Source organism: Coregonus lavaretus (genome assembly GCF_964263955.1).
Source record: "Coregonus lavaretus genome assembly, chromosome: 31".
Classification (NCBI taxonomy): Eukaryota; Metazoa; Chordata; class Actinopteri; order Salmoniformes; family Salmonidae; genus Coregonus; species Coregonus lavaretus.
The window spans coordinates 22,195,342-22,216,211 of NC_140018.1; the positions used below are offsets into that span (position 1 = coordinate 22,195,342).

Here is a 20,870-nt window from a genome sequence, read left to right on the forward strand (position 1 = left end):
ATTAGCTTTACGCTAAACCATAAATGACTAAATACCTACATGACAGTGTTAGTCTCATACAATTTTCAGCCTCCTTTTCAAATGATGTCACTGGTATTGCATGTCGATCCCAATAATGCTTTTGGCAATGCCTTTGCCTGTATCAACCTATAGAACTGCAGTTATTATGGTCCTGATGGAAGGAGTTGGAAAGACCTGTGTCAAATGACATAGAGATTACACAGAGTTTATCCATCCAGATTCCCGCTGTTCACCAACCCAACTTTCCCTCTTTACTAATAATGCAAAGGTGTGATTTCTAGGGAAACACTGCAGGGTTTCACTGGGCTATAGAGCTAGTATCTACCAGTGAAACATTATTAATTTGTCAGCCACGGCTACCAAGAGTCTGATTCTTCTCAGATGCTTTGGATCTTTCAAAATCAATCAAAAAACTAAAATGGTGGGTGCTTATATTTGTCCTCTTTCACACATGTACAAGCGTGTAATTTATACGCATGTGGGAATTGGAAATGTTTTTTTTTGCATATCCCACTCTTCCTGAGACAGCTAGTGTTAATCAATCTAGGCAACAACGGTATAATTCAAAATCAGTGTAAACGACAACAAAAACCTTTTCCATTAATCCAACTTCAAACTTTCCACAGTTTTGCATTCATCCCACCAGAGTGGTCATTAGTTTTGAAAGACCTGTCAAAACAGTGACTTCACATCACTCCCCTGTTCAAGCCCCTTTCTGTTAGTCCTGCTGCTCATGTCTACCTAAAGCACCAAGGTGTTGCCCACGTCTGATATATCAGCACCACAGGTCACCAGGGCACTGGTTCTAACCCTGACAAGTCACGTTATAGACATCCCTCCACAGACACACACAGATTCAGACCTGGAGGAGAGGAGAGGCTCTGGGCTTGTCAGGATGACCAATTTGGCTGCAATCAATTCAATTAATTTCTCAGAGATCAAATTATATTTCAACAAAATAATGTTTCTAACTACAGAAACAATTTCAGCACAATCTGAGATGGTGGGTGTCGAAATCCTCTTTATGTAATTTTTTGAGGTGGAATGACCCAGGACTGATTAATGACACTGCTTCCGAGGCTTGGCTAAAGACTGTGGAGCGCTGCATTACCTGACGACACAGCTTTCAGGAGAGGGAAGAAAGGGCCTCAGACGCCAGGCAGAACCATGGGCGAGCCCTCAACCTCCTGAAGAGAGGAACGTGCTGATGGGAGTCCATCGTCTCACACACAACACACAAAACACACACACGTGGAGCCTGTGAGAGCCAAGATGGCCCCGGTGGAGCCCTGAGAGTCCCTCCGGGGGCCGTGGAGTATGGGAAACATGTTCCTGTCAGTCCCTGCATGCCAAATCCATCCGCATGCCTCTCTTTCTCCACACCGTCACAGACGTAATGCACTCAAGTAGGTACATGACCGAGAAATACCATAGGGAAGGATAGACCTCTTTCAGCAATATCACTTTTAAAGATGAGGATTACAGTATGTCCCAGGTACCGAGAACCATAACCGTAGTCGTATGTCACGGTTGGTTACTTAAGAAAAATGTATTGCTCTAAGAAAGCCACCGGTTGCTACTACTGTATATTATTATCATTATTGTTACTGTATATCCTGATATTAACTGCTAATACCATTGGTTGGGAAGACAGCCTGTCAACAATCAAAGCGCAAGTCTCAGTTTGATTTTACCAAGAGCAGCTTTTCCTACTGCTTTCATTGGTCTCAAGCTACTATTTCCAAATGTCCATAGAAATGGCTTTTCTCAAATTACCCAGTGTGTCTCTTAATCTATCTACTGAATGAGTCACTTAAATTTAATATGGAGTACAATTGCAAAGCACAATCCTTATGTATTACCTAAGACAGACTAACTGTTTTAATGTGGCAGTAGCCATACATTTTCCCATTCATTCTTAATCTTGTGGGATCACTGATGTCATTTGTTGCAAACAGCTGAAGACCAGAGTTCTCAAGAGAAGTCAGATGGACAAAAAATTTGGAATTTCAGTTGAAGAACTTGAGAACTGAACACGTCAACTCATTTTGTTTTTCAATTAAAGTCACCCAGAATACCTGCTTCAGTATACATCAATGAGTTCAATCACATTTGATCCTACAAGGAAAAATGTAAAGGATAGCATTATAACATACACCATTCACCTCTTGGGAACTAGAATAACATCGACAGTGTCCAATATAGTATTTGATCTTATTTTTTACTCAACTACCCAGATAGGGTCAATGTGGTTTGTTTAGATAAACTAACTAAGAGCCAGTTTAGCAACAACATGCTTTGTAACTCAAGTGATTTGACTTACCTGCTAAACAGAGGCCAAAGATGCTCAGGAGTACCAGGATGTATAGAGACACGATAGCATACTTGATGGCAGACAGGGAGTTCAGGTGGCTGCAGCAATTGTCTGACTTTCTTCTCCTCTTGGCAGAGCAGGCTGAAAAGAAAACATCTCTTTAGAAATGGACGACAAAGACGGATATAAGGGCTCTTAGAGGAGGTCTGAAGTGAGGGGCCAGGAGGATAAAATAAGTTGGATGAAATTAGGATAAAATGTCATGAGGTGATTAAAAAGGTCCTACATTAAAATGCATGCCTGACTGTAGACTGAATGACTTGTTCCATTGTTGCTGTCAGTTACAATATGAGCATCTCTCATACCATAGGACAACTTTATGAGTGTTAAAAATCCCCCCAAATTATTGTATTATTGCTCTATTAGTACTGACGTAATGAGTTGGAGGCCTTGATTCTCCACTGGGCTGATATTGTAGTGAGCATGAGTCTGCAAGTCTGGCATTTGGCCTCGAGATCTATTGGCCACTGCTGCACCACCATACATCACAGGGCTACACAGATACAGAATATTATAAACTGGATGGTTTGAGCGCTGAACGCTGATTAGCTGACAGACGGGTATGACAAAACCACGGGTATGACAAAACATTTATTTTTACTGCTCTAATTACACTGGTAACCAGTTTATAATAGCGATAAGACATCTCAGGGGTTTGTGGTATATGGCCAATATACCACGGCTAAGGGCCGTATCCAGGCACTCCTCGTTGCGTCGTGCATAAGAACAGCCCTTAGCCGTGGTATATTGGCCATATACCACACCCCCTCGTGCCTTATTGCTTAAATATATACAACCAGTCATTAAACACTTAATGCACTGTCCAGGTCAAACGGATTCAGTGGAATTCATTTTGATAAAACTGTCATTGTGGCATTCCAGTTGGAAGTGTGTGCGTCATGTGTGCGTGTGAGCAAGCAAGGATTACTGTTGTTGCTGCAGAGGGAACATTCAGTGCTGGTCAAATAGACCCCAAAAATGGTGACAGAAGACATCATTAGTCAGGCTAAGAAGATTTCAGTCTAATAGGAATTTGATATCAATTCCAAAGTGTATTATGCTATTAGGTCATGAAGCACATTGTCTTATTTCGAGGAGACATAAGCCCCGAGAGAGACCAAGGGGAAAGTATTACACACTTTGATTTGATGTTCCCCTGGTAACTCATCCCTGCCACAAAACTAAAAATTACTTGTTTTTAGAAACAGGCTGAAACATGGTTCTTCTATGGTCCTTTGCTCTTTTTTTCCCCCTTTCTCTCTGTGGAGCATATAGCTCTGAAGTCACAGAGGAGCCTGCTCTAGAAGACAAGGCCCTCAGCCTATATCCATAAACAGTCTTGTGCCTGCTCTGCAGCATGGTTTCAATTGTAGTAAGACTGGTGATGTCATGTCAGTGGAGACAGGCACTGGATCTGTGCTGCACACATGCTGTGGCTGCTGGGATTCTGTGTGAACAATAACCTTGCATATAAAGTACCTTTTCTTAAGGCTAAATAAAACACAGCTGTTTAAATGAGTCAAATATATGGAATGTATTGAAATGTAGTCGTGCAGACGTGATCCTCAATGATACAAATACTAAGCATTTGTTTGTTGAAATGTGCCTTTTTGAATGTTAGTGTAAAGACATAAAAGAGCAAGACTTAAAACACATTTACATTTTGGAAGGTATGTATGCTGGTTATGTAAAGGGTGACTCATTTGACATTTTTATAGGGACAGTGCACATGAATCAACGTTTCAGTAAAAGTGCCGGTTTTAGCCAGCCGTCTAATTTTCAACCGCAGTCCCTGGGCAGGTTATTAAAAACAATTACAATGCAGTCAAACAATGAGCAGTGAGCAACATGCAGAGCAACATAGGACAAGCAACACGTAGCATGCAGACAGAGCAATAGCACAACAGAAAGAGAAACACCTAAATAAAAATGTTCCACAGAAAAACACTGGTGTTTACACTTTATGGCATCATGTGGATCATATATCCTACCATACACCCCAAGTATTTACCACATATACTGTACATTACAATATTTACTTATCTTAGACATTCATAGGGGTCAATAAAGTCTAAACACAAGCTGACATCAGGCAGAGAGAGACTGAATATGTATAGAGGAAGTGGAGCAGAACAGCTTCTACTTAAAAAACAAATCCTGCAACATTAAGACATATAAACTGTAATACGTTGGACACAACACCAAAGACCACAAGTTAATATGGCAGTATGTGGCTGCATGTTCAGCCTGACTTTTTTAATAGGGGGTGTGATGGCAACAATATCCTTGAGTGTTTACAGTGTGTATGCTTGGCAGGTTTAGGGACAAATTAGTTGACTTGTGCAAGAAGAGGCCAACTGAATTTGGACCATTTCACTGTTAAGGTTTGTTAAGCCTTTCCCACCAGTGTGGCATGCCGGAGGTCATAACTTGCGAACACTGTAAAGTAGATTTTTTCCCGCAACACCTGTCCAAGCCCAAGACCCTCACACATTAACACACACAATATACTATCAGCACAGTGCTTTTTCACCGCTCGCTGGGTGAGAGAACTCTGCAGTCCCCAGGAGGGTTGGGGGACAGGAGTCAGATTTCCTATATTTATTTTGCAGTTACAAGCATATCCTCTAAAAAGGGCATGACTAAGTCGGGTCAAAGGGACTCTGCTTGCATCCCTTCATGAGCTGAAATATGAGCACATCACATATGGAGGCACTAAATGAATTCTTACATCAATGGCAGAATTCAAAGAGGATTCTAATATGCTGTGATTATAGGGCTGTGGGCCCATGTGTGAAAGTTCAAGGGGCAAGGATTTATACAGTACATAAGGGAAACTGCTTATTTACCGTCTTCACACAGGTTGAGCTTTGATAGGTTCCTGCCATCGTAGCCCTCCTCATAGAAGGATCCGTTCTCCCTCTCTTCATATGTACTCAGGTACATGGCCTTATTCTCCATTCAGGAACTGTCGGGATGACAAAACAGATGATTTCCATGCAACCAAAGCAATATGCAAGACAACAATAAAAAGCTCTGTGTATGCATGTACTTTCATAGTCATTCATGGCACAGAGAATGACAGCCGAAATGTAATTTAAAGCACGTGAGCTTCATCATCTTGACAAGCTGATTCTAACCCCTCTGGACAAGATGATGTATCCCCTTCAGAAATGCTTGTCTTTGGCATACAATAGCAGACACCAGACTAACCACACTACCTTCCAGTGTAACTACAGCTATTACAATCAGGCTGTAATGGTCTGGCAGTCCATAGCAGCTCAGGAGCACTAAAGAGACCAGACCACCGTTCTATTCTGCTTGCCTATTTTAGATTTTGTGTGCCACTGCCATGCCCCCCCCCCCCTTTGCCTTGTTGTTCTGATTATGAACTACTTGGATGACGTCACTCTTTGGTTAAGGGGAGAAAACGACGAATGCACAACGAATGCACTCCAGATTGCATGAATAGATGAAATGTTCCAGTAAAACTTCTGGCAGGCCAAAGCTGACTTATTACGTTCTATTAAGCTCTATTTCTCCCCACTCTTGTTTCTAACATTGAGTCTGTATGATCTGTCTCTTATGAGCTATGGCTGAGTGTCAATTTAAAATCTCAAGTTTTAAATCATCACCAGACCGCTAATGTAGCTGGCTGTCAGTGTCAAGGCATTTGTTAAGTTGAAGTTGAAGTGTGGATGTAGGGCCGTTGGTCGAGCACTGTACCTCTGTCTCTCAGACTACTACACATTATTCAAGAGGGAAAAGCTCCACAAGTATCCTTACCAATCTATTACCTTGTTATCTTCTCAGCATGGGATACAAAACCAAAGTCGTAACTTTTGTCTCTAAAGCAAACAGCAGAGACTCTAAAACATATTGCAAGTGGCATGGGTTGAATTATATTAATCAATGACAAGAATGTAGAGGGTTCAAAGCCTCCTGTGCTGCCATCTAGTGCCATAAATCTCTATGAGAGAGAGAGAGAGAGAGAGAGAGAGAGAGAGAGAGAGAGAGAGAGAGAGAGAGAGAGAGAGAGAGAGAGAGAGAGAGAGCAAGCAAACATTCCCATCTGAACAGCTGAGAGAGAGAGAAGCTCCCCCACATTCCTGGGCCACACCAGAACCTCATAAAATATTCTAATAATCCACTAGATTTGGGAGAAACCTGCATGTACATTTAAAGTATGCTATGGCTGAGAAAACAGTGTCGTTTGGACTTTAGTGGGGAGTAGGTCATTAATAACTCTGTAATAGAGAACAGATAGTGAATACAGAGATGGATGTGGGACTGTTGAACAGAGTCATTAAAAAGAGCTCAATCTGGCCTTTTTCATTACGCAGAGGGAGTGTCAGTTGACATTTTTGGGTAGGGGGCAGACAGCCATTACCGAACCAGGCTGCTAGGAAACCTGTATGCTAACACCGTCACTGCTCATTGTTACCCCATGCAGGACTCAGAGAATGTACATCCCTTCCAATGCCCAGGCAGCCATCCTGCCTACTTTCACATCTCTGTGTGTTTTTCCCCAGAGGCAGGGCAGTGATAGGTTATAATAATATAATATAATATGCCATTTAGTCCCACCATGGTATATTTCCTTTGCAATTGGAAGCTATAGAACAACTCCTCCATGATATTGCTCTACCTGGCAATGAGTAAGCCTTGTGATGTCTCCTCAAAAACAGGAACAAACCCGTGAGCATGTCCAATCTCCATGAGGTCATTCTGTATCATGAAAAATAAAGTCATTTTGGGCAAAGGGAGAAGACAGAGCTCTCCATCCATCATTGTGACAAAAAAAAGCAACACTGTGGGCTATGACTATGCCATAGTAATATTTGCCTTCTCTCTGCCAGCCAGGGAGGTCTGAAAACCTGCACAAATGGATAGTGATGGAATCTAAAGGAGAGAAAACAATTAAAATGTCCAATGGCCCCGGGTGCACCTCACAGCTGATTGGCCTCTCTCTGCGGAGTGCACGAGGTCAGCAGTGCGTGTGGTCTCAGAGGTCTCACATGAGCGGAAACTTTTATAGAGACATCCCCTGTCCATCCGTCCGTGTAGAATTAACCCATTTCCCAGTTAATTAAACGCGCGGACACTTCACCCATGAGTGCAGAACTATAAAACAAAAAACGTTCAGTGGTTTTGATGTGCATTTTCTTGGCATGAAGTCAACGAGGAACACAGACCCATTCGTTTTTGGATACCAGACCACAGGTGTAAAATTACGTGGCCATACAATAATGTAATTCAGATGTCATGAGGAGGCTCCAATTGAATTTCATAGAACATAATCGTCTCTTTTATTTTTTTTGCAATTTCAAAGTCATGATGCAAAAATACTGAAAATAATTTCTCAATGGACATAAATGAATGTAAAAAGGTCTGCAGGGATAAATGCATTTCAGGTTCACTCTGTTGATGTCTTCAAATAACACATAGAACAGGTGTCACAATTACACTACAGAAATTGATGCAACATTTCGAAAGGTTTGTCACTCACCTTGTCAATGTTGTGACTAAAAAGTATTACAGATGCAAATCTCAAAATTCAGTCTAAAAAGGGTGAATGTTTTCTCAATGACATGACAAAATAAACGTTTCCTCTCAACATAAGACAATTCACTGAAGTCGCTCTCAGCAGATAGGCTAGATAAACGCAGCGTGGAGATCCGTGCACCATCCAGTCTGTGATGCTTGGGTGAATTAATCCCAGTTTAAAAGTTGTAGTGGAGGCATGGAGACTACGATGTGACGAATACCGCTGCCTGGACAACTCTGATTAGATGCGTTCCTATCTCATTCTATATAGTATCTAGTTTCTCTATTTATGCGCCTGGGGCAGGGTCCAGTATAAAAACTTTTATACACATTTCTGAACAAATGCGCCCTCCTCTGGGCATTTATTAAGCATGGCACATTAGGCTTACAGAGAAGGCGCACTGTATCTCTACAGATCTCATACAAAGACTACCGTCCGATCCTAATTCCTCATAAGATACATACATTATAGATAGGTCTATATTTTCAGAGAAAAAGTATTAACTATTCTTAATCGAAAGTAATTATTATTCAGGCAAGTCTGCAAAGATATTAGAATAGACTAATGTTAATGTCTTTAGGCATATTTTGTAAACATGACTCTGTAGGCCCAGTATATAAATAGCCTATATAAAGCATGTTCGTCATAAAATAGCCTTTATTGCCTCTGAATGAAATATGATTTTTATTTGGATGAATATGGCTGTGGTCCAATTTCACATTTTAGTTAGAGTTCCTTCCACACGAGGGCGACCTCGAGTAGCGGTTCTTCCTCCAACCAGGTGTGCATGGACCAGCACAAGCAGCCACTGCAGCACGCGTGCGTGACAGAGACAGGAAGGGTTGGGCAGGTAAGATCTGACTGCCGATAAAACGATTAACAGTACTTGATTAAACACTACAACAACTTTTACTTTAACTGTTCGAATGTCTAGCCTAGTAAATAGTGAATAGTGATAGTGAAAGCAGGACATGGACAAGGACTAGCCTACTCAAGTCTGCCTTACCAGCGCCAGGCTTACTTTACAAATGCAACGTGGTATGATTTACAGTAGATTTTATAGTAGTAGTACTAGTAAACAAAGGCTACCGATTTGGTTTCACCAGTTTTAGTCCTTTGTAGGTCTGTCTTTAGTGCAGTTCAGTACATTTCCTGTGAATAGGCTACTATTACTGTAGGGGAGAGTGGGGTAAGTTGAGCCATTTTTTACATTCAGCATCACTCCATCAAGGGAAATATAGGAATCTTTCTAAGATATCTACATATATTTCAGGGTGTTGTGTATCCCTGAAAATATTCAGAATTCATGTAAACATTACAGTTTTGACCACAAAGTGGTCTCTTGGCACAACTTACTCCTGGTATGGAGTAAGTTGCCTCCCGAGTGGCCTCCCGAGTGCATCGCAGTGCTAGCTGTGCCACTAGAGATCCTGGTTTGAATCCAGGCTCTGTCGTAGCCGGCCGCGACCGGGAGACCCATGTGTTATGTGGGCAGCTTGTCTCTCCCTTTTCTGTTTCCCTTCCTCCTTGTTTTGTCCCCTCTTTGTCTGTTGTATCTGTATGTGTGTTTGTCCCCATTATGTGGGTGTGTCTGGAGTGGATCGGGGGGCGTGCTCAGGATCTGCCTCTCCTGTGCAGCTGTGGGTTGTTTCCAGTGATTCCTGCCTACGCAGCTGCATCCTATTCTCTCATCAACCTGCACTACTAATTCATGGGCATGGCTCTCCACCGGCGCCAGATCGTTGTTCTTACAAGAGCGGTAACTTGGCTCACCAGTAAAGTTATATTGTCTTTGTCTTCAGCCTGGCTTTTTACTCTCCTTAACCTGTTGTTTGTTTTGTCTTCAGTTCAGACATACCTCCCAACCTGCCTGCCTGCCTTCCTGCCTGCCTGCCTGCCTCAGCCTCTCCTTCCTCCGTAGCCGACTAGCCCACTCTGTTCCTTTTCTTCAGTTGTTTTTTGGACTAAGAGAAATATAACTTTTATTAAAATATTTTTGTTTCTTCCACTCCCTTAGTCGTGTTTTGTTTCTCTGAGTGCTGGGTTTAACCATAGCGTAACACCATGGGGCGGCGGCGTCCAGGGTAGGGGAGGGAATGGCTGGCAGGGATGTAGCTCAGTTGGTAGAGCATGGCGTTTGCAACGCCAGGGTTGTGGGTTCGATTCCCACGGGGGGTCAGTATGAAAAAAATTAATAATGTATGCACTCACTAACTGTAAGTCGCTCTGGATAAGAGCGTCTGCTAAATGACTAAAATGTAAAAAATGTATGGGGTAAGTTGAGCCGCGGGACAGGTTAAGTTAAGCTGCCTACAAATGCCTGTATTAAATGAAATATTACCACTACCTTTTTAAAACCATGTCTACATTGAGCTCCAGCACTTTTTTGAAATGATACAATGACTACGAGGTTAAAGTGCAGACTGTCCGCTTTAATTTTATGGTATTTTCATCCATATCGGTTGAACCGTTTAGAAATGACAGTACTTTTTATACAAAGTGAATATGTTCTGTGATATTGCATATCACCACAAGATGGTGTATTTCTCACTTTGGGCCCAATGTTGTTCAGTAAAAACCCACTGGGAGCTCTGTTGGCAAAAGACTGTCTGTAAGATATATACTTCTTGTTTACCCAGGTCCCGCAAAACATGAGTACATACAACAGCTGTTTAAGGTATGTTCAATTACTTGGCAAGTTTGATTAATTAGCTGAGCAAGGTGCACCTGTATGCACCTCCTCACATAGAAATGTATCATCTCCCGCTCTCATCTTCCCTCCTTCTCCTCTTACTGTCTCTCTGTATCATTATTCCACCAACCATATAATGTTTATTGAACCTTTTTCCTATAACATTCCAGGCCCGCAGAGCTTTACTCTAAAATGTATATACACACACAGTGTTTAGAGCTTTCTCTATGTGGGCAGGAAAAACACCTGCCGGTACATACTATATAGATGAAGGATAAACATTTGAGTAACAGGAAAAATGAATTATTATGTGGATTATAATTAATGGACACTTTTGTTGCGGTTGATAACATTTTCGTAAGGAAAAATCGATTGTGAAATGGAAATTACAAACTTCAGAAGCCTTTTTAAACCTCAAATACACAACACGTTTTACACCCTACAACAGGGTGATCAAATGACATCTGTACAAGGAGAGAGGTTCCTCACTGTCTGGTCTGGCTGTCCAGTAATTACTCATATGGGAGCTCATTCCATCATAGATCAGTCTCTTCATTAAATCAGGAAATGACATTCCTATATATCCAACATCACAAAAACAAGACTACACCCCACAGCATGAAAGGCCAAATAAACATTGATGCAGTTTTAGCTCTATAAAAGTTACTGGTCGAACCCTAGGGGATATGGCTGAGGAAATAGTACTATAATGAAGTTGACTTACAAAAGCAACAATCTCATAACATTTACGAAATGCAGTATTCATTTATTTTATTACCTTTATTTTAGAAGGGAGTTCCATTGAGGCCAAGGTCTCTTTTACAAGGGAGCCCTGCATATAAACAAGTCACTAATACAACATAATACAAATATACACAATTTCAAAACACACTCAAGAGAAACAGTCACATTCCTCAGCAAAGACGTCCCCAATCAACATGTTGAACTGCCCGAGAAGCACCAGTACATCTAGTTGTAGGGAACTCTGTAGATTGTTTGCACCCCATGTATGGAACAAATTAAAAGCAGATTTACCTAACTCTGTGGAGACCGAAGGAGTCTCCAGAGTTAGCCTCCCTGACACGGGGAATGGTAATTTTTACGTCTAAAGATGGACGTTTTTGTAAGAGCTTTATAAATAGAAAGACAGCAATGAATCGACCTACTGTACGTGACTTCAAAGAGGGCCAGCCTACCTTCTGGTATAGAATCCAGTGATGTACTGAACCTGTACTGAATACCCATAATAAAGCCTAGTTCTAATGTGTAATACTCGCTATATGACATTATTATATTACTCTGGATTCCCATGATATTGCCACTTTTTGAGGAATGTATCCAAGGAAGCATTGTGTGATGCTAATCTCAGATATATACTAGTTTCTTATGCCGTTTTGTCCTCCCCTGACATATTCTGTGCAGCCCTTGCTATAACTCCACAATGAGCCTCCCTAAAAGGGTCTCTCTCTGGACCATGGTGGATGTGTTCGACGGGGTCAAGGAGAAGCACCCCTACCAAAAGAGTGTCCTCCAACTGGCCATCGTGAAGCATGAAATATCCAGTAACTATCTTCAGTAACTCCTCTACTTACCAAATGTTGTCTTAGTACAAAACAACCTAAGGTCATGTACAGCAGTCATCATTGATACACTGCTATGATCTAAAAAAAGAGTGAATATATGTGATATTTTATCCCTGGCCTACTCCATCCCTGTACTGTATGTATCGGATGCCTGCAGACAGTACACCACAAAATGACATGGAACATTAACTGCCTGCGATGATCTTCCCAATTACTGTTAATGGTACAGAACACAGAGCTCATTCACAGTGTCAATACTGTTTTAATGTTTCATCAGCAAATCCTTCACAGGTGCTGACCAAAAACATACAGTAAAAACGACTGTTGCATGACTAATAAAACCTTGTGTCCTAAGGCTTGGGTCCTGGGACTGTGGTTTGCCCACCGTGGTTTCTTGAGTTGGGGTCAAATGCATTTGAATTCAAGTCAATTTAGGAATTGAATTTGACACCGAAATCAAGTTCATCATGCAATTTATCCAATTTTCTATTTGAAATCCATGCACCCAGCCTGAATTGACAAGCATAATTTTGCCCCCAACTCTAGTAGCCTCCTTGCTCTGCCCCTCCCCAGGCCGAGCTCTGCTGATGATGGGTGAGCACCAGTTGGAGAGGATGGGGGTGGAGGGGGAGCATCTTCAGGAGATCCTACTGGACATTCTTCGCCTCAGGTTCCAGGAGGAATTGGAGAACCTCAACAACATCTTCTCTGCTGAGGGATTCTACAGTCTCCTCTTAAAGAGATAGTTAGACATTTAGGCAGTTAAGCCATTTTGTATTCTTACCAAGAGTCAAATGAACTCATGGATAAGGGAGAGTGGGGTAAGTTGAGCCAAATGGGTATGTTGAGTCACCCTTGTTTCTAGGAAACCATACACAAAATGTATAATTTGACCAAAATGTAGGAAGAGGTTATCATTTCATGGAGTATGTGAAGGAAGAAACCACATGGAAAACGTGGTAAGCAAGATAGGTCCAAAAAACAGGTTTATCAACAAGTAAAATACATTTATTGTGTTAGGGGTTTCATGATACTTGTATCTAAACTAAAGTAGATCATTTTAAGGTTGTTCTATACATCAGTTGGGGTCTCTATAAGCTTCAATATGAGGTATGATCTTAACCCTAGCATGAAAGTGCATCCATGTATCTGTGTGAGCTAATATAGTCAAAATGTTTGGGGCCTCCCGAGTGGCGCAGTGGTCTAAGGCACTGCATCGCAGTGCTAGCTGTGCCACTAGAAGTCCAGGCTCTGTCGCAGCTGGCTGCGACCGGGAGACCCATGGGGCGGCACACAATTGGCCCAGTGTCGTCCAGGGTAGGATGATCTTGTCCCATCGTGGCGGGCCGGGTGCAGTGCACGTTGACTCGGTCGCTAGGTGTACGGTGTTTCCTCCGGCACATTGGTGTGGCCGGGTTAAGTGGGCACCGTGTCAAGAAGCAGTGCGGCTCGGTTGGGTTGTGTTTCGGAGGACGCACGACTCTCGACCTTCGCCTCTCCCGTGTCCGTACTGTAAGACTGTAACTACCAATTGGGGAGAAAAGGGGGTAAAATACCACCAAAAAATAAATGCAAATGTTTGCTTTGGGATAAATTGAGCAAATGGTGGTGCCAATGGCAAGTTGAGAAAATTGAAGTGTTTTCTTCCCAGGCGTAGAATATGGTTAAAATGGTTATAAGACAAACAAGCGATTGTGATTGTGTTGAATTGTGTTTGGGAAATAAAGATAGACATGGTTTTAAAAAGGTAGTGGTAATATTTCATTCAATACAGGCATTGTAGGCGGCTTAACCTAACCTGTCCTGTGGCTCAATTTACCCCATACCTGGGGTATGTTGTGCCAAGAGACCACTTTTTTAAAAACAAGCTATGTTTTCAAAACTGTAATGTTTACATGAATTCTGATTATTTCCAGGGATACAACACATCCTGAAATATATATACAGTATCTTTGTTAGAAAGAATACTATATATCCCTTGATGGAGTGATGCTGAATGTAAAAAATGTCTACTTACTCCACTCTCTACCATTTTTATGTCTGAGTGCAGTTTGAAGGAAGTTGAAGGTCGTTTCTAGAGTCTTTGCTAAGTAGCGTTAGCACAATGCACGCTCTACTGGAGCAGCTAGCATGAGTTCATCTGACTCTGGGTAAGTAGAAAAAAAAGGTTTCATTGCCAAAATGCCGAACTATCCCTTTAAACTGTATCAGGAATTCAGTTGTAGCATTTATCAACGATGAAGAAGTAACTACTGTATTAACTAAAACTGCATCATAACGGGACAGACATCTACTGTGTCCTCTTAGATTGCATCAAAAATGTACTTGTAGCCTATATCAGTTGTCTCATAGAAACTCACAGTGTAAATACTGTGAGAGAGTCATACAAGGTTCCATCATCAAGAGGGTTAGCTTAGAGATACATATCCCCTGCCAAGAATAGATTGACATTGAAAGAGAAGAGAATGCCTCTGATGTACTATTCAACAGAATTGAAAAGAAAAGACAGAACAAGTTACGTTGTTTTGCATGGATACATAAAATAAGTTCAAGTTCAATAGTATAGATAAAATAAGTTCACCATGGTTTTTGTTCACAGTGGGGTATGCTTGCATTTAAAATGTATTTTTAACCAAAGGTTTCTTTAGCTCTTTCTCTTTTGAGTGGTTCTCTTCATGACTAGGAGAAGATGTCTTTGATATTCTTATTTTCCCCATCTACAGTGTGGAGGTCTAGAGAAGACAAAAACATTTGCTTTCAGGAATCATTGACCTGAAGAAAAAAGGCCAGATTGGTTTTGGCACAGTGGTATTTTCACGGACACTTCTGTGAATCAAGTCCTTGCCTCTCGCTCTGTGCTGCTCTTGCGGTCTTATTTTTCACAATACTCTACACTATGTGGCAGTTATTGCAGAGGTAGAATATAATTCCCCATTGAACAGGGGATACAGTGCATCCCTCATCTGGAGTAAATGTTGCCATCCCTTACTCAGCGCTGATTTGGCTAGCTAATGGCCTGTTATATTACTCTCAGGAGATCCTGTGTGAATTAGAATGGAGTAAGTAAATTAGTCTTGAGTTAAATGCAGGGGCACATGGCCATAATTTAGATAACATCCCAAATGCTGCTCCAAGCTATTAGGTCTTACACAGGGAAGGTAATGGGGATCATTTAATGGGAGGTTTCTGGCAGAGACAAAATGTCTAATGTATTTGCTTATAAGTTCGATGTTGGAGCAAAGATGTTGTGTCCTCTGACTGAAATTAAATTGGTGTCGTCATCTTTATTTATCTTTTGTTGCTCTAAACCTCATGTTTGTTTGTAAGATGTCAGCAGTGTTTTTCTGTCGATCACATACTGACACATCTTTGAATGGAACACATCTAGATATAGAAACCGTCCAGTATATCTATCCAGACAGAAATGTATGAGTTTCCTCTTTTATTTGGTCCCGAATCATATTCATATTACAGTAACAGTCCATTGTTTATTACATGTGCTTGCTTAAAGTGCACAGAGATACTGGTTTTGCATATTAAGGATGTTTTCAAGTGGAGCGAATAAAAGTGCTACGTTTGCAAATACTAAATCTGTTTATTTCAAATCCTTCTTGCTCAGAGCAATCCCTCCCCAGACTTAAATGTTCTGCCCATAGTATAATGATAACGTTTGTTTGCTCCAGTATTGAAGTATTTTGGTGCACCCCTAAGGTTCTCCATGTTTCACTAGACAGTAAATGCACATGAAAAACTGCAGGACTGTCAAATCTGAAGCTCATACCTTAGCGTATTATACAATGCAATCCAACTCCAAACCACTATAGCTTTATTATAGTGTAGGGTTTCCATAAACAGGAAGCGCTATGATTAGAAATCCATCCTAGAACTCTGGAAAGAAACAAGATGTTCAAGTAAAAAGAGACAGAAATGAAATGTGTGTGCTCTTATTTAGTGGAGGAACCTGACTTGACACCTCTTATTTGCTAATGAAGACCAAGTCTGATCCTTGTCCATTTGAAATAATTGTCTCCACTGATAATTATCTAAAAATCAATATGTAGAATCAGCCAGTGGCCTAAATCTTGAGAGACATACTGGTGCCCTTAGACACTGTCCATTTGTCTCTATTACACGACTCACAATACATCTTCCCACTTCCCCACAAACTTGTCAGACACCCCAAACTTGAAATCTCCTCGTTCTTTTCAAGGGCAGACAAAAAAATAGAGGATAGCCGAATGTAAGCAACAACATGTTGTTCAGTGAAAGTAACACCTCTAGGGGAATTTCAGATTTGTTTTTCTTCGTTCAGTAATCCAGCCCCTGAAAAGTGTTGCCCAGCCCTGACGTGCTGAATCTGATGTGCCCCATAAAAGGAGTGTTTCCATTTCCTCACCTTTCATGGACATTAGCAAGTGCTGAGCCTGTGGCTCTAGGGTCCCAGCGGGGGGTACACCAAATTAGACGGGCTGATTAATATCCCTCAGAGATGCATGGCATTTGATTTCTTCCATTCAGGGCAGTGGTGCATCAGGAAAGCGCTGACTCACATTAAATGTAAATATACCCCGGGGAGAGACACTAAATCATAGCTGACAGAAGGAGGGCTGCCCGAATATTCCAAAGGTTAGCAAATCATGCCGTCGACCCAAAGAGATGAAACTAAAAAATATGAAACTGGGCTGTGTATTGTTTGGCATGCAACAAATGAGGGGTTGAACAAAAAGTACTACGTGAAATTAACATGCATCAAGATACAGTGAGCTCCAAAAGTATTGGGACAGTGACAATTTTTGTGTTGTTTTGGGTCCGTACTCCAGCACTTTGGATTTGAAATGATACAATGAGGTTAAAGTGCAGAGTTCAGCTTTAATTTTAGGGTATTTTCATCCATATCGGGTGAACCGTTTAGAAATTACTGCACTTTTTGTACATAGTCCCCCCATTTTAGGGGACCAAAAGTATTGGGACACATTCACTTATATGTGTATTAAAGTAGTCAAACGTTTAGGATTTGGTCCCATATCCTAGCACACAATGATTACATCAAGCTTGTGACTCTACATACTTGTTGGATGCTATCGCTATTTGTTTTGGTTGTGTTTCGGATTATTTTGTGCCCAATAGAAATGAATGGCAAATAATGTATTGTGTCGTTTTGGAGTCACTTTAATTGTAAATAAGAATATAATATGTTAGACTTCTACATGAATGTAGATGCTACCATGATTACGGATAATCCTGAATGAATCGTGAATAATGATGAGTGAGAAAGTTTGAGGCATAAATATCATACCCACCCCCCACCCAAAATGATAACCTCCCATGTTATTGTAATAGTGAGAAGTTAGAATGACTTGGGGGTATGATATTTGTGCGTCTAACTTTCTCACGCATCATTATTCACGATTCATTCAGGATTATCCATAATCATGGTAGCATCCACATTAATGTAGAAGTGTTTAGAAACATATTCTATTCTTATTTACAACAAAGTGACTCCAAAATGACACAATACATTATTTACCATTCATTTCTATTGGGCACAAAATAATCTGAAACACAACCAAAACAAACAGCAAATGCTGAGTCACAAGCTTGATGTAATCATTGTGTGCTAGGAATATGGGACCAAATACAAAACCTTGACTACTTTAATACAAAAGTGAATTTGTCCCAATACTTTTTGTCCACTAAAATGGGAGGACTATGTACAAAAAGTGCTGTAATTTCTAAACGGTTCACCCGATATGGATGAAAATACCCTCAAATTAAAGCTGACAGTCTGCACCGGAACCTCATAGTCATTGTATCATTTCAAATCTAAAGTGCTGGAGTATAGAGCAATTTGAGTATAGGGGGGCGGTGGGGGGGCGGTCTATTGGTCTTGTTTACTTTGGACTGAAATTTCAGTTAAAGAATCCCATCAGGGCTTTGTTGACGTGGAGTCTCTGGTCTGTCTTATATTCCAGTACGCCATGTAAAGGCCTGACTAAAACCTATACTTCCATCTACCAAGAGATAATGCATAAACAGTCAATTTTCTGCACCACTGAATCAATATGTAATGCAGGCAGCAAATAAAACAGGGAAGCTTTGTAGGAACTACTTAATTATTAAAGGTTTGTTGAAATTTTAACATGACTTTCGGATTCTTATTTTAGTTTAACATTTAACAAGGTGTTTACAAAATTACTTGAACCAGGAGTCAATTAAAAGGTTAATAAGTTACTCATTCTTCATTATGCAGCTACAAAGATATTTATTTCCTGTCTCAACTTCATGCCATGATCTTATTGCTCAAGTAACAATCTTAATTAAGGTGATGTAGCAGGGCTGCACGGCAGAGCAGACAACTCACAGATTATCCTTTGCTACACTGAGACAGACAGAGCAGCAGAGGAATGCCATTATAGATCTTTGTGCATGTTGATCATGACTGCATTGGGTAAGCACATCGCCATAGAGATGTGTTTCTAATGGGATATCTGGGGAGGTTCAGAGGAGAAGGGCCTTAAATCTCAGCCTGACAGACATTGCTCTTACTCTAATGACACTACTGATGCCTATCGGTCACACAGACAGGAAGCCAGGGGTTGGGGAGACTGGGAAAAGGATGACAGGACTCCTTTCAAAATAATGAACCAATTAGTCCCCTTGTCTTTGAAAGTGTGAGGAGAAAACACTGTTGCCGGGGCGGACAAGTAGTGACATTTCCCTCAGCAATTAAATAATTTGCTGCCAGTGAGGGGCTGAATGTCATTGTTTTCATCACAACCCTGTATTTTTCCCTTCGCTCCCTGTTTGCTGTGTTCGCATTGTAGAAATGGCAGTGCATCTCATTCCTATCACCCCCAATCCAGCCAGCAAGCAGTGCATCCATCTGACGCCACTGCAGACTGTTTGTCACTGTCTTGTAATTTATTCATAGCTGCAACTGCAAGAAAAAGGATCAATACATTCTGACAGAGAAATGAGTTAGTGGCAGGGCATGAGATGCATCCATCTTTGGATTAGAGAGAATAAACAGTGGAAACAGTCCTGGAAGCGATATTGAGGTTGAAGAGGCCATGCCAGGAAGCTGCTTTATTTAGGCCCCCTAAAGTGGAGTGAGTAGATTTAACCTGTTCCCTGCTGATGTGTTTTATGGCAAAGAAATAACTCTGACGTTGGTGATCAATGTGTTAGTCACTCCATACACCCACAAGACAAACCATAGAACCCGAGTGAAATTATATTCTAATGTTCCATGAAGGAAAAGTATGTGTGCATGTGTTTATGTGTGTGTGTGTGTTTGAGCGTGTGTGTTAGCATACAGTGAGAGAAGCTACATTAACATGTACAGTACCAGTCAAAAGTTTGGACACGCCTACTCATTCAAGGGTTTTTCTTTTTTTTGCTATTTCTACATTGTAGAATAATAGTGAAGACATCAAAACTATGAAATAACACATGTGGAATCATGTAGTAACCAAAAAGTGTTAAACAAATCAAAATATATTTTATATTTGAGATTCTTCAAAGTAGCCACCCTTTGCCTTGATGACAGCTTTGCACCCACTTGGCATTCTCTCAACCAGCTTCATGAGGAATGCTTTTCCAACAGTCTTGAAGGAGTTCCCACATATGCTGAGCACTTGTTGGCTGCTCATCCCAAACCATCTCAATTGGGTTGAGGTCAGGGGATTGTGGAGGCCAGGTCATCTGATGCAGCACTCCATCACTCTCCTTCTTGGTAAAATAACCCTTACACAGCCTGGAGGTGTGTTTTGGGTCATTGTCCTGTTGAAAAACAAGTGATAGTCCCTAAGCCCAAACCAGATGGGATGGCGTATCGCTGCAGAATGCTGTAGTAGCCATGCTGGTTAAGTGTGCCTTGAATTCTAAATAATTCACAGACAATGTCACCAGCAAAGCACCCCCACACCATCACACCTCCTCCTCCATGCTTCACGGTGGGAACCACATATGCAGAGATCATCCGTTCACCTACTCTGTTTCTCACAAAGACACGGCGGTTGGAACCAAAAATCTCAAATTTGGACACATCAGACCAAAGAACAGATTTATACCGGTCTAATGTCCATTGCTTGTGTTTTTTGGCCCAAACAAGTCTTCCTCTTATTGGTATCCTTTAGTAGTGGTTTCTTTGCAGCAAATCGACCATGAAGGCCTGATTCACGCAGTGTCCTCTGAACAGTTGATGTTGAGATGTGTCTGTTACTTGAACTCTGTGAAGCATTTATTTGGGCTGCAATCTGAGGTGCAGTTAACTCTAATGAACTTATCCTCTGCGGCAGAGGTAACTCTGGGTCTTCCTTTCCTGTGGCGGTCCTCATGAGAGCCAGTTTCATCATAGCACTTGATGGTTTTTGCGACTGCACTTGAAGAAACATTCAAAGTTCTTGACATGACTGACCTTGATTGACCTTCATGTCTTAAAGTAATGATGGACTGTTGTCTTGTCTTTGCTTATTTGAGCTGTTCTTGCCATAATATGGACTTGGTCTTTTACCAAATTGGGCTATCTACTGTATACCACCCCTACCTTGTCACAACACAACTGATTGGCTCAAACGCATTAAGAAGGAAAGAAATTCCACAAATTAACTTTTTACAAGGCACACCTGTTAATTGAAATGCATTCCAGGT

The 20,870-nt window shown here is 41.2% G+C and overlaps 2 protein-coding genes across 2 annotated transcripts in view; one reads left to right on the plus strand and one right to left on the minus strand.

The window, feature by feature from the left end:
• The window catches only part of LOC311106561 (scavenger receptor class A member 5-like), a 54,678-nt gene extending 46,649 nt beyond the window's left edge, over positions 1 to 8,029 (minus strand). The window contains exons 1-3 of the mRNA XM_084148941.1: positions 7,905 to 8,029; positions 5,245 to 5,363; positions 2,345 to 2,476 (exon numbers count right to left, since the gene is read on the minus strand). Coding sequence (XP_084005067.1) covers positions 2,345 to 2,476; positions 5,245 to 5,356 — 244 coding nt within the window. The 5' untranslated portion in view covers positions 5,357 to 5,363; positions 7,905 to 8,029. The remainder of the gene's footprint in view (positions 1 to 2,344; positions 2,477 to 5,244; positions 5,364 to 7,904) is intronic.
• A 727-nt stretch (positions 8,030 to 8,756) lies between these two features.
• Positions 8,757 to 13,959, plus strand: LOC311106581 (sterile alpha motif domain-containing protein 12-like). Its single transcript, XM_084148963.1, has 4 exons — positions 8,757 to 8,793; positions 10,583 to 10,620; positions 12,058 to 12,197; positions 12,765 to 13,959. Exons 2-4 carry the CDS (start codon positions 10,595 to 10,597, stop codon positions 12,962 to 12,964), a joined length of 366 nt encoding a protein of 121 aa, XP_084005089.1. The 5' UTR covers positions 8,757 to 8,793; positions 10,583 to 10,594; the 3' UTR covers positions 12,965 to 13,959.
• Positions 13,960 to 20,870: the final 6,911 nt, after the last annotated feature.